This window comes from Dryobates pubescens, chromosome 13, assembly GCF_014839835.1.
Source record: "Dryobates pubescens isolate bDryPub1 chromosome 13, bDryPub1.pri, whole genome shotgun sequence".
Classification (NCBI taxonomy): domain Eukaryota; kingdom Metazoa; phylum Chordata; class Aves; order Piciformes; family Picidae; genus Dryobates; species Dryobates pubescens.
The window spans coordinates 13,738,189-13,752,378 of record NC_071624.1 but is presented as its reverse complement, the minus strand read 5'-3'; the positions used below and the strand labels follow the sequence as shown (position 1 = coordinate 13,752,378).

The following is a 14,190-nucleotide window of genomic DNA, read 5'->3' as shown; positions in this document are numbered from 1 at the left end:
TTCCTCACTGTGAGAGTGGTGAAGCCCTGGAATGGGTTGTCCAGGGAGGTGGTTGAGGCCCCGTCCCTGGAGGTGTTTAAGACCAGGCTGGCTGAGGCTCTGGCCAGCCTGATCTAGTGTGGGGTGTCCCTGTCCATGGCAGGGGGGTTGGAACTAGATGATCCTTGTGGTCCCTTCCAACCCTGACTGATACTATGATAGTCTGCTGCCACATCTAAAAGCTGGCACTGTGGACTGGGAGAGTGACTGGCAGTTGTATGGCACTACTCAAAAGCAATAGGTTCAGTTCAGATATATATCCCTTTCTATTCTACATTACTTTGTATTACAAAAATGGTGAATGCACTTGCTTAAGACAATTACATCTTAATGAAGGCTTTAAAATCTCAAAGCAATAATCAGGAAGCTTCAGATTCTGCAGATTATCATTGATGAAATGAACTTTTGCTGTCAAGTAAGCATCATCATTTGGTGTCTTGTTTAATGCTCGTTTGAAAATGATTCTTCTAAGTTTTCCTGTGAACAATTCATGCTAGCATCTGGCTCTAGAGTGATTATATCCAATGCCCAACACAGTAAATCAGTATGTGATAATCCCACAAAAAGCACACACTTTGCGCTACACCTACAGCTCCTGCCAAGATACAATGACCATTTGCACCAAGGGAGGAACCTAGATAAAATACATTCATGTTTTTATCTACTTTAATTTTATAGCCCTTGCTTTTGAGAAAACTAAGGAAAAAATATTCAAAACCCACAAAAGTATTAGGATATGTTTATGGACAATGGTGGCAAAACTCTAGCTTTTACCTGGTCGTATGCAAACATCGGAGGATGCACAGAATTTCACTGAAATAATCTCAAGTTTTTGCCTCTTTAAGGATGGACTCCGCAGAAAAAAAGATGCCCACAGTATATTTCTCTTGCACATTAAATTCTGTAGAGTTATCTGTACTGCTGTAAAGCAAAGTCACTGTAAAATATTACCCAACCACAGCAATGATGTTCTACACACTTTCCATTGGTGTGAATGCCTATAAAAATGCAATGCAGAGAAAAGGAATACCTAGGTAGTTGTCTGCCTGAATCTCCTCTCCCATACCCTCCAGGCTTCTTGAGGATTATACAGATGGGGTTTTATTTCCTTATGCTTGTCAAATCCTGAGGCTCTTAGATATCAGCATGATTTCCAGTGGGCTTTTTGTTGCAGGTCTTACTATCAGTCCCAATCAGCCACTGGAGCAGTAAAGGTGAGTCAGAGGCACACCCTCTCTCCAAGCCTCACACAGCCACAGGGCTCTTCTACCCTGGCACACATTTTCTGATGGTATCACCAGGAATTCTTCTGTGTTGAAGAAACACTGCAGAAAAATAAAGAAGCAGAATGCTGTGTTTGTTTCTGGCTTGCAGATGAATCATAAGCAGCTCTTCTGCAGAGAGCAGGATCTGGCTTAGAGTGTCAATTATCATATGAATACAATGAACCATTACTACAAAATAAAGTAGGAGCTAAATGAACATCCTCTGGCATTGTAATTCCGAGTTTTCTAAACTGCTTTTCCCATCTGCAATTAATTCCTCCTCCTCAAACAACTCTACCTTGAGTATTAGTGCCACATACTGGAAATCATGATAACACATAAAAAGATTTCATAACATAGAATCAAAGTGCACTAGCTTCGTAAAGTACAGTTAGTGAAACAGCAATATTTATCTTCCCAATGCTATCTAATTGAATTGTATTATACAATGTGCAAGAACTTCAAGTTTCTTAATTGCACAATAAATGTATGAAGTTTGCTCATTAAAGAAACCAAAGGTGTGACAAATTAAATTCCCAGCCCTCGAGAGTCAGTAAGTCAAATAACCTTCTGATATTCTCCATCATTGTGCTTTACAAAACACAAATTGGTCTTCCCTTACTGTTGGATTTCACTACATTTCTTTTCTTTTGTGTGTGTTTCAGTTCAGGATGAGATTTCAAGGGCAACTGCTAGGAGCTGTAATCAATGCACACACATCTGGGCTGCTTTTCTTCTTCACTCACGTAGGTTCTTAAGATTTGTAATTACCTGTTCTGTTCAAAACAGCTTTATGAACTACAAACGTGAATTTTATCTCTCTTCTTACATTACTGATTACTTTTACTGTAAATAAGGAGATGCGATTGAAACTTAAGCCACAACTTAGAAAACACCCACAGCTTTGTAGGAAGTTCTGAACTCCCTACCAAACAGAACGAAGCAGGACTCAGCTCTAATTTTGTATTATGGTGAAATATAAGGAACACTTCTATATTAATTACTGTCCAATAATTCATCTATATTAAGATTGCTCACAATGCTCTATGTCTTCATAGGGAAATGTAAAATGTCACTCTATTATGCTGACTAAATCTAATCACTTGGAGATCCCTACCCCAGTGTTACAGAATGTTTCCTTTAATTCCCGTAACTTTAGATTCTCCTTTCTTGTTTATTTGGCTGAACACCCAGTTTGACTGCAAACTGAGGCCAAAGAAGGAGATTAAAAAAATCACAGAAATCCTAATTACAAGTTCAACTGCTAAACTGGCAGCTAAGCAGCAGACCAGAAGTGCCCAACCTCATGATCTGAAGTGCAAAGGAGTGCCCCAAGTGAAAAAGGCACAAGACAAGACTGAGATATACAGATATACTGAAACGCGTTTTATTCTCAGTGGAAGAGCAGTAACAGTTGTAGCGGGAAAACTCAGATAAGGCCTAGCTGCAGGAACTGCAGCTCCTTACCACAGCTGGTTCTTCTCCTTCAGAGGCTCTCTACTCACCCCATTCCTCCATATCCTCTCATGTAGCAGCAAACCCACCCCACATACCTTCAAGAGCTCCCGAGATACTTTTCCTCTTTCCACTATACCCAGCAGCCTTCCCCTCAACACTGCCCACCTCCTCCACCTTCCCAGGCCTCAGCAGCCGCTTCCTCGCACCTCACTGCCTCGCCACTTTTCTCTCCCTATCGCTCCCGCGCGCCGCACCCGCACTTGCTCGCTCCCCTGCCCGCCCTCCACTTCCTGCCTCAGGATTGGCTGTCCACGACATGGACCCGCCTTCCCCCAGTCGCGATTGGCCTTCGTGCCCGAGCGGCGGTTCGGCGGGTGGGCGGGCTAAGCCGCAGAGGCACTGCTATTGGCGGGAAGTCGGCGGCCTGCAGTTACGTTGAGCTGCTGGCGGAGTGCTGGGCCAAGTCGCTATTGTTGCCGGATCGCTGAGGAGAGGAGCCGGCGGACACCGGGGCCGGGTGGCGCGGGCTCAGTGGCAGCCATGAGCGGCGGCGTGTATGGGGGAGGTGAGTCCGGCAGCGCCTCGCTTGCCCGTCCGCCCGCACGCTCCTCCCCTCCCCCGACCGTTGAGCTCGGCGCCGTCCCGTGAGGCGGCGCGTACGAGCCGCCTCCGGGCGCTTCCCGCCTCCCCGTCGCTCCCTGAAGCCCCGAGTGCGAGGAGCCGCGGCCCTGATCACCCACAGCTCGGCATGGGGGCCGGAGCCTTCTCGGTTTCTTCCGTTTCTTACACGCGGGGTGATAGTATGCGTGAGGAAGAGTAGGCGGCTGCAGGCCTTGTTTGTGGCCCTCCTGGTGCCGTTCCGCTGGGGCGCTTCCCCCGGAGACCAGCTAAACCGTGATCGTAAGCTGAGTTACTGCTGCTCAGGTGCTGGATGGCTCGACAAGATCCCGTGCTTTTGAACCTGTGGTGTAATTCTCTCCCAGAGCCCTTATGCACAGACTTCCGCGAGGACCAAAGGTGTTCTGTTTCAGACTGCGGTTTTGGAAGATGTGCAGAGCACCTCAGTGGGGATCGGGGCCCACAGGGATGAAGGTGCTTCATGTTGTGGCAGCCTTCACTTGCAGAGTTGGTGGTTTGAGACCCACCTTTCTAATTCTGACCATTCCCAGGAGGTCTGGGCTCACCTGGCTTCATGTGACTGTCAAGTGATTACTTTTGGAAAGCTTGATCATGTGTTCCATTTAGATGCAACTATGTGCTCCCACTTCTGTTAAAATTCCCCTTTTATTTATATTAAAGGAATGTATTGCAACGACCAACTTAAAGCCTATATGCAGTCTTCTAATAGCTTTCCAGTAAGTGGAGTTCTGAACAGAGATTTTTTTTTTCCCCCTACAAAAAGATGCTTCAAGTTACTTTTTTTTCTTTTTGCAAGAAAAACAGACAGTGAGCAAGGAAAGGTGAGGATTGTAGTAGAGTGCAATAATCATTTACTACCTCTTTATTGATGATCTTTACAGATGAAGTTGGGGCTCTTGTTTTTGATATTGGCTCGTACACGGTGAGAGCAGGCTATGCCGGCGAGGACTGTCCAAAGGTGAGAACCTGTGTGACTCAGTGGGAATGTGGCTTAAATTTATGCTTTGGGTTTGGCTTGTTAGTTAGGAGTTTTCAGAACCTGCTGATTTTTATTGTAACTGTCTTGTATAAGGAAAGCTCTGAACGAAACCCCCACCTAAAACATCAAAGTTCTCATATACTGCTTACCTTTTACCTTGCAGGTTGATTTTCCAACAGCCATTGGTGTGGTCCTAGAAAGGGACAATGGCAGCACTCTCATGGAGATAGATGGTGACAAAGGCAAACAAGGGGGCCCGACTTACTACATAGACACCAATGCCCTGAGAGTTCCAAGGGAAAACATGGAGGCCATTTCACCTTTAAAAAATGGAATGAGTATGGTGCTCTGTCTTTTTCTACCTGTTCTTAAAATAGCATTGCTAAGTAGCAAAAAGACCCGGCTTTCATGTAAATGGGTGCTGTGTATGGCAGCAGAAGCTGTAAGAATGGATACCTGATTTACAAATTGTGTAAAGCAGAGTTGGCTTACAGTGTTGGTGGGCTTTTGGCATAATTCTTGACATACTATGATTACAGAGGAAGAGAATCTTGCAAAGCTCCTAAAGTATGTGTGTGACTACTGAGGATAGATTTTGACTAAAGATCTCCTTCATAAAAGAAGTTTTGGAAAACTTTTATGTATTTATGTAGTTGAGCATAACTTAGAAGAAACTAATCTCTTCTCTTCAATGTTGTTGCAGTTGAAGACTGGGATAGTTTCCAGGCAATTTTGGATCACACTTACAAGATGCATATTAAATCTGAAGCAAGCTTGCATCCTGTCCTTATGTCTGAAGCACCAGTGAGTAAAAGCAGCTTTGCATTTTGAAAACTCTTAATGGTATCTTCTTGCTGACTCTACAGACATTAGTCTTGGACAGGTCTGATATTGGCTTGTAGGTTACAAGTGTTAAAAGTCAGCTACAGGAACAATAGTGTTTAAAAAACTTTGCAGGACTTGTATTAGAAAGTATTTACTATGTGCTGTTGTTTGTCACTTACTAAAAAGAGGTAAAAATAAATAAATTAGTAAGTCTCACTTCAGTGCCTAGAATAAAACCAAAGAGATGGTTGGATATTAGATGGATCCCCTCTGGAGTGGGTTCAGAGTAGTGCCAGGAAAACGACCACAGCGCTGGAGTACCTCCCCTAGTGGGAACAAGCTGTGAGTTGGTGCTGTTCAGCCTGGAGAGAAGAAGGCTTTGGGGAGACCTTTTAGCTGCCTACCAGTACCTGAAGGGGGCTTATGAGAAAGCTGGAAAGGGACTTTTTACAAGGGCTTGCAGTGACTAGATGAGAGGGAATGGCTTTAAAGCTTGAGCAGGGCAGATTTTGACTAGATATTAGGAACAAATTTGCAGTGAGCATGGCGAGACGCTGGAATGGGTTGCCCAGGGAGGCTGTGGATGCCCCCTCCATGGAGATGTTCAGGGCTTCATTGGATGAGGCCTTGAGCCTGGCCGAGTGGAAGGTGTCCCTGCCTGTGGCAGGGATTTTGGAACTAGATAATCTCAACGGTCACTTCCTAACCCATTCTGTGAATCTATGTTGTGTTAAGTGTGACTTAATACAATACAATTGAAAACCTATGGCTTCATTTGACTTACTACTAATACTGTGTGACAGAAAATAATATGTATAATGGAGAAGTGTTAATTTTTCTGACTCAGTTTCTGTCGATGGCCCTGTGAGGTGATGAAACAAATTTCTGGATGAAAAAGGGGACAAGGTTCCTGTAATTTAATAATGTTCAGCATTTGAAGGGCAGCTCTTAAAGTCAGAATAAAAAAAGGCATATATGTCATACAACAATTGTGCCATTCTTTAATAAAATCTTAGGAAAATAGTTTTCATTATTCCCTTGTGTTGAGTGGTGGAGAATGGTGAACTTGCAATGGTTGTTTCATTTGTGAAATCACAGACTTTCAGGGTGGGTGGGTGTCTGAATAGAGGCTCCCATTAACATTCTTCTTACAGTTCTAATCTTAGTTTAATGCATTGGCTTGGAAAAAACTTTTTCAGTAATGCATAGGATATTTGATGTATATCCTGGCTTAATTGCAAATACAGTAGAACAGTAGGAAGATACCTTGGAAACAGGAAAATCTGGATGTATTTTTTCATTTGAACCGGGCAAGTAATTTCATGTGTCTTTTTTTCCCTTGAAAAACGGATATGTTACTTGTTTTAGAGAGTTTGAGAGACTGATGCTGGAAGAACTGTCAAAGTGTAAAGAAATCTCTATTGTAACAGCAAAAAATATGCATCACTTTTAATTCTGTGGGATAGGTAAACATTGATGTATTGTAGAACTGGATTTTAAAATGGTTCTAGTGAAGTAAATTGCTAAAGTTTGCCTATAGAATCTTGATTTGATTCAGAACTGTGGTTGTAATAATTCTAATTACTTATTATGTTAGTATCTTTTTGGAGTCTTAATAATCCTCAGGATAAATGTGTCTTCCTTTTGATCACTTTTTTGTGGTTTGGTTTATTACGTGTTTTTTTTCTTCTAGTGGAATACTAGAGCAAAACGTGAGAAGCTGACCGAGCTGATGTTTGAACACTACAACATCCCTGCTTTTTTCTTGTGTAAAACGGCTGTTCTAACAGCGTATCCTTTGGAATGCTTCACCACTTCCTGCCCCCTGGAAGATACAGTCAACTTATTCTAAGCGCTTCCTATAACAGCGTGTCTAAGTTTTCTTCTTTCAAATGAATTTTCCTGTAAACATTTGAGGAGGAAGTAAGCAAATTTATTTTCCAAACTGTAAAGCTTGAGAGCTCAGTTTTGAAGTCTGTTTTCCTTGGGGGTGATGTCTTTTTAATCTTTTTCCCGTTGTATAATAAGGATAAGAATAATACAGATCTGAAATGGTGGTGTCCAGACTACTACATAGAGTAATTAAGGCCATGGGAGCTTCAAGCTCTAATTAATATATGTAATTATTTTAAGCTAATGTTTCCAGCTTCAGAGTCTAAATGAGTTGGATATACCTAGAGCTTTCTGCCTTGCATTGATGTGAAGTCCCTCCTTTTTATGCCCAAAACACAAGCTAGTTCACAGATGGAAGTTAAATGCTCTTCTCCATGAAGTTGTGCACATTGTAGAAACACCATATGCACCAGAAACCAAATCCTTGGTAGAGCTAAGGATTAACATACCAGGATCCTCATTCCTAGTTATGCTGTGGTTGTATGGCAGTAGGTTTTTTCCTGAAGTGAAAGTTCAAGGATTTTCCTTAATCATTTTGACTAGTTTTGCTAATGGGAGATCTACAGGTCTCATTTTGGATAGCGGAGCAACACACACCACTGCTATTCCAGTGCATGATGGCTATGTACTTCAGCAAGGTAAAGAATTTCATAGGTAACAACGGTGTAGTATGAAGGTTGAATTAGCTTTCATTCTGCTTTTACAGTTTTCATATTGTTTTTGAACCTGTGTATCTAGCTAAATATGGGGAGAAAAAAGCTCCTAAGAGTATTCATTGACAAGTAGCTTCCTGTGAGTTTATTTGTTATTTCAAAGCTTTCCAGGTTGGTGGGAGTTTTGTTCTCTTTTGTCTTCTAGGTATTGTAAAATCACCACTTGCAGGAGACTTCATTACTATGCAGTGCCGGGAGCTGTTTCAGGAAATGAACATAGAGATAATTCCTCCATATATGATTGCTTCCAAGGTGGGAAAGTAACTTTATTTAGTAAGCATTTGCCTGGGGGAGAAACTTAAATGGTTAAGTGATGATCATGTTTCCTACAACCTCAGGAGGCAGTTCGTGAGGGGTCACCAGCAAATTGGAAGAGAAAAGAGAAGTTACCCCAGGTCACTAGGTCCTGGCACAACTACATGTGTAATGTAAGTAGGTCATTTCTCCCACTCTCGAACTCCCCTGGGTGTCCCATAAAGAAGTTCTGTTTACAAGCATATAGGTTTTCCTCTTGGACTACAAAATCCTGAAAAACCCAGTATCTATAAATTCTGTCAAACTAAAGACTGGATTTCTGATAAATATATTATTCTTAACTCCATAGTGTGTCATCCAAGATTTTCAAGCTTCTGTCCTCCAAGTATCAGATTCAACCTATGATGAACAGTACGTCACTCTTTTTCCTTCTTGTAAAACTATTTATCACTTGTGCAATGGGGTGTTTTAGTCTGTCTATTGCTGTTGGCTGGGTTTATTACAGAATAAGCTTTTTAGATTAAAAACTGTTTATTTCTGAAAGCAAAAATAGGTGATGCCTTTTTACTTAATATTTCAAGATGCACAAGGTCATTATTATTGCAAGTTTATGTCCTATCAATCAAAACCTGCATTTGGTAATGCTACTTAGGTAACTTAACAGCTTGTTTACATAGCAATTCAATATGTCCCTGCTCCAGGGTAGCAGCACAGATGCCAACAGTTCATTATGAGTTCCCCAACGGCTATAACTGTGACTTTGGTGCTGAGCGCCTGAAAATTCCCGAGGGATTGTTTGACCCTTCCAATGTAAAGGTAAAACAACAATCCTGTGTAGTAATTGGCAGACTTGAAATTGCTACATTATCACATGGCTTTTTCATGATGTTCTTAATTCCTTGATTTGTATGTATGTATTTACCCTCTGTGGTTCTCTTGGGGATAAAATTTGCCTGGGCTGTGTTAGGGTTGGGCAAGCAAAGGACGAAATACACTTCAAAAATGGATGGTGAGGAGTTGAGTGGGAAAATGTGAAACTTCTTTAGGCGTTTTTAAGGGAAGGGAGAAAAAAGTTTCCTCTCTAGTAATCCTTACAATTTCAGCTCATTTGGGGCTTTTATGTGGCTTGCTCTTTTGAAGTGATGATGTGTAGATTACTAATTTTAATTCCAGGGTTTATCTGGTAACACGATGTTGGGTGTGAGCCACGTTGTCACAACAAGCGTTGGAATGTGTGATATAGACATCAGGCCGGTAAGTGTTAGTCAGACAGGGATTATTTTAAGGCATAGATATTTTTGTCCTGATAGGATTTTTTTGGGGGGGACTAGAGCACTGTTGATAAAGATATGTGGGTTTCCTAGGATAATGATAAACACATTAGAATAATTCTTTTAAGTATTCCATACTTGTATGTAGGGATATGTACAGTTACTAATTTGTTTTACAAAGTGCTGAATGAGAATTTTTTTTTTACTTTTCATCAGTGTTGCTACTTATATTTAAGCACCTAACATCTAGATATGGTGGCTGAGTGGCACTGCATCCATGTGCATAGGCTTGGCTTCAGATGAACGTTTTATGCTCATAACTTTGAATGCTATCTTCAGGGTTTTGGGTGTGGTAGATACATATTTGTTTTTTAAAAACATAACCAACTTCTGGAACTTCTGTAGAGAGCAGGAGGAAGAAAACATTGTTTTAAAAGGAAACTTCCTTTTTAAAACTCTGTTCCACCTTTCTCGGGTGCTAATTTGAAAATAGTCAAGTTTGATAGGGACTGCATGGGGGTTGTTTAAAATTTTCCTCTTTACTACTCCATCAGGCAGGCTTAGCAGGCCTGGCTGTGGTTGTGTTCACCAACTGCAGGATGAGTGAGACTGAAAGCTGTTGCAGTGCTGCAGAGTTTTCTTTTCTGGTTGGAACATCCGGCTGTAAGAAAACGAACAGCTCAGATACTGGAGATATCTGTATCATGGAATGTTTTGGCCTAGAAAGAACCTTTAAAGGTCATCTAGTCCAGCTCCCCTGCAGTGAGCAGGGACATCTTCAACTGTATCAGGTTGTTCAGAGTCTCTGCAGTATCTGTGAAGAATCTGTGCAGAATCTGTGAAGTAATTTAAAATCATTAATCATATAGCTTCTGTCTTCCTTGTATAACTTAATACTAAACTATCTTAAAATGTTTTCAAGTGATTAAAAAATTAATTGGATTGGGAGAGGTAATATTGGCATTAAGTTACATGTTATTGCAGTATACTTACATGCCATTGCTATCAGTTCTGTGAAAAAGTTGTTTTGAGAGTTAATGTAGATTTCCTGCTCTCTTTTTAGGGCCTCTATGGCAGCGTGATTGTAGCGGGAGGAAACACCCTAATTCAGAGTTTCACAGACAGGTTGAACAGAGAGCTGTCTCAGAAAACTCCACCGGTAAAACAACCCTTTCAATTACTGCATTGAGTTCATTACCATTTTAGCTATTCTGCCATAAAAGTACACAAGCATTTATCAGAACTTTGACTTTATTAGAAAGCCAACAGCTGAAGAGATTTCTTTGCTCAAGAAAAGGAAGAAGTCTCAAAACTAATTCCAGCATGTGTAACTGCTCGCTGAATATTTTACTTCTCCACCCCTAAGTGGATTCCTAAGTTCTGTGATTGTCCCTAAGCAACAGTCATCATTTCTCTTGATGGCCTCTCTTCTGAAGTGTTGCTGACTAACTTGAGGCACATTCAGTCGTTCTGCTCAAGTCACTTTGTCATGGAAATTGGTCTTCCTGGATTCTACACACAACTTAACCTACTAGTGGATAAAACCTGATGATTTCACATACTTGTAGTCATTTTGTTTAAATACCTGAGTACCTGGGGGCACATACAGCTTGTGTTATTTCTTGAATAATCATATTCAAGATAAAGCATTCTACTTGCAGCAGCTCTGAAGTCATCACTACTGTGAGAAACCAAGTAAGGTAGTTATTTGCTGCTTCTTACAGCAGCTGAGGAGGAATGCTACAAGGCATTTTGGAAGCAAAAGAAACAAATGAGTCCAAAAAGGACCAAATGAATTAAGTTCAGTAACATTATATGTTTTAGTCCCAGTGCATGTTTTAAGTATTCAAGCTCTAGAGATGACAATATACACTGTAGGCATTATTACAGCTCTCTGCCTGTCCTATTTCAAGCCCTAAGCATTTGTTGCTGCTCCCTGTTGGGAGGAAAGGTAAAGGCTGCACGTATTCTGTGCCACTGTGGCTGTTCTTGAAGTACAGGGCAGATGAGCATTATTGCAAGTTTAGTAAAATTGACATTTTTCACTTGCATGTTGGTAAATACATCAAGTTCCTTCTGCTGTCTTCCTCATGCCTCTAAGGTCACCAGCCTACAATTTGTTCTTTATCTCCTTTTCTATTCAGAGCATGCGCCTGAAGTTGATAGCGAACAACACCACAGTGGAGCGAAGGTTCAGCTCGTGGATTGGTGGTTCCATTTTGGCCTCTTTGGTCAGTAAACCTTTGTTACCATGTTGCTATGCTAAGCAGCACCACCACCCCAAAATCTAATTCCACATAAGTATGCACAGCAGAGTTTGTGCTACTGTGGCAATCATAATCTGGGATGCCCTTATGGTAAGATGAAGAGAATTTGTTTAAGAAACAGGGCGACGTGAGCACTTCCAACCAAGTAACTTGCTGTGTTCCCCCATTTTTAATGGCAAGGTGCAGGCTTGAGATATGGTATCCAAAAACTCTGTATGTATAGTACACCATGAAAGGAACGAGTCTGTTTCTGCATCATACTCCTGAGCTTAATTCTACAAGTTACTGAGTACTAAAATTGTTTGTGGGGATTAATTTAGCAGTGTGGAAAAGGGAGACTTGAAATTAGCTCTTTATTGCAACTTCCTGTCTTTAATAGCTAGCAATGTAAAACACAAAGGGAAAGATAAGCAGATCAAGTGCTCTTAGCTCATTTAATGTAAAGACTTGGCTTAGTTTTCCTCCTAGGAAAAGCTAATCATGTTTCACTTGAGTCCATTTGTTTTCTGATTTTATTTCTCAATTCATTTTTTAATTGTGGTATTTTTTTGGCTTTTTTTTTTTTCTAGGGTACTTTTCAACAGATGTGGATTTCTAAACAAGAATACGAAGAAGGAGGGAAACAGTGCGTAGAAAGAAAATGTCCTTAAACCTCTTTACTGTGAAAACTGCTGCCTGCTCAGTGCTCCCTCTGTTTTATAGCTTTAGCATACTCAGGAATGGGATGGACTCTTTTTGTAGAAAGTTTATATGGGATTTTTTGCATAATTCAAGTTCCATTTTAACAAACTGTAGAGATTTTTGAGAGGCCTAATTGGTACTATCATAGAAAAAGAAAGGATGTTTACATCCCTTGTAAAGCAATAATTCATGTAATAAGCATTTTATAATTTTGTATAAATATCTATTTTTCTCTAGTGTCTTTTCCTGGGAACAGCTTTACAGGTTAGCTAATAGAAAAAGGCATAACCCTGCAACTGCCCATGCAAACCTATTAAAAATCTCTTGTCTACTTTCCAAATTAGTCTTCCTTGCTGGTACTTTGGCCTTAAATTGCTCTTACTTCTCTCTTGAAAAATAAAACTTGGTCTTTTATATTTGAGCAGCTTTGTGAGTACTTGTGGAGAAAGCTACTTCTGTTTCAAAGGAAAGTTTGTGTTTAGTAGGCTACTAGAGGGGACTCAGTTCATCTAAACTTTACCGTCTCATGGAAGTTACATTCCACGCAGTGAATGTTACTAAGCACTGGTTTGCTGATTTTTCTCTTAGAGAGCAGTTTGATTTTGGTAAACAAGCAGTGCTTTCCTCCTGATTTGTTTAGGATGTTTTTAATGCCTTTGTAGGTGAGAAGCAAAACTTTTTTGAGGCAGGGAAGATAAGGCAAAGAATTGTCTGTCTGAGACTAGAATAGTGACAGAAGACCTCAGGATGTGGCTTGACATTTTTACACAGATCTGTAAGTCAAAGGGACTGTCACTGCTCATTCATTGATGGTACAGCTCCCTCAGCTGACTCGCTGCAGGGTCAGTAAGTGCCTGTGTTTTGCACTGGGAGTGTGCACTCAGGGGCAGAGAGGGGATAGATATATAGAGATTTTTTATTTTAGTTTTGTTCATCAGGAACTGGCTGATGCAGCTGCATGTTACTGTTAAGCTAACTTCAATTCACAACTGTGTGATGTTCTGTATTGGGACACAATGAAGTTTTGCTCATCTTAAAAGCTGTGGAAAACCAAATAGCATTTAACTGATCTAAAACCAAAAAATGGCGTAAGCAATACTGCTGTGGGGTTTCTGTATCCTGAAAGACCTTGTGGGTAAATAACGATGAGGCCTCTAGCTGAAAACAGTTTCACAGTACCTCCAGACAATAAAGTAATTTATCAAAACAGCCTGCTTTTGTCTTATGATAACCATTAGTTGCTCAAGACAAAGTTGCTCGCTTCAGATTTTCAAAGGTATTTCATTTCTCTCGTAAAATGAGGGAAACTTAAGTCAGCTACAACAGAGGGTGTCAGTCACCAGTTATTGTCATACTGAAAGAAGAAAACAAGTCTAGTTAGCATTCAAGCAGTGTGTGGAGTATCAACTGCCCTTGTATCTTAGCACAGAGCAGTGAGTAATAAAGTTACTGTGGCCTCAGTACAAAGATTGAACAGCTTGTGGCCAGAGGTGAAGATAAAAAGTAAACATTCTTGTTTCTCTTCATGAATTGATTGTATTTTAAGCTTTCCTTCTTTATCGTGTGCTTAGGTGTCATGTCTAATTAACTTTTGGGTTCTGCATATCTTAAAAGAATTACAGTCCACTGGTAGATCTGTAGGTGTTCCAACACTGTATGAAAAGCAAAATACTTCTGGGGTTTTCTCACTACTGTAAAGAGTTTCTGTTCAAGTGGGTGTTTTGTATGATGCAGAGGAGTAATTGAAGGTCAAGATGATGGAGATATGTCTGTCTCCTACAGTTTTGGTTCCTGTGGAGTTTCCACCATTTTAGCATATTGTATCGTACAGCACACTTGCTTTCTGGAAGACTAGAATTTATGACTTTACACTGCTACAAAACTTCATCTGATGGTTAAAAGATG

General features: G+C 40.8%; 1 protein-coding gene across 1 annotated transcript; it reads left to right on the top strand.

The window, feature by feature from the left end:
- The first annotated feature begins 3,197 nt into the window (after window positions 1–3,197).
- ACTL6A (actin like 6A) lies at window positions 3,198–12,996 on the top strand. Its single transcript, XM_054166781.1, has 14 exons — window positions 3,198–3,327; window positions 4,283–4,359; window positions 4,544–4,718; window positions 5,084–5,184; window positions 6,899–6,996; window positions 7,642–7,736; window positions 7,957–8,063; window positions 8,150–8,239; window positions 8,416–8,477; window positions 8,768–8,882; window positions 9,240–9,320; window positions 10,401–10,496; window positions 11,482–11,568; window positions 12,174–12,996. The coding sequence occupies exons 1-14, from the start codon at window positions 3,303–3,305 to the stop codon at window positions 12,252–12,254; spliced, it is 1,290 nt and encodes a 429-aa protein (XP_054022756.1). The 5' UTR covers window positions 3,198–3,302; the 3' UTR covers window positions 12,255–12,996.
- The last annotated feature ends 1,194 nt before the right edge of the window (window positions 12,997–14,190 follow it).

What these genes read in the sequence shown, in the direction of transcription:
- ACTL6A (XM_054166781.1), top strand. Translation starts at nt 3,303, where the DNA reads ATGAGCGGCGGCGTGTATGGGGGAG. An exon ending in ACCTTTAAAAAATGGAATGA is followed by an intron (nt 4,719 to 5,083) that starts GTATGGTGCTCT and finishes ATGTTGTTGCAG; the next exon opens with TTGAAGACTGGGATAGTTTC. An exon ending in TGTCTCAGAAAACTCCACCG is followed by an intron (nt 10,497 to 11,481) that starts GTAAAACAACCC and finishes TTTTCTATTCAG; the next exon opens with AGCATGCGCCTGAAGTTGAT.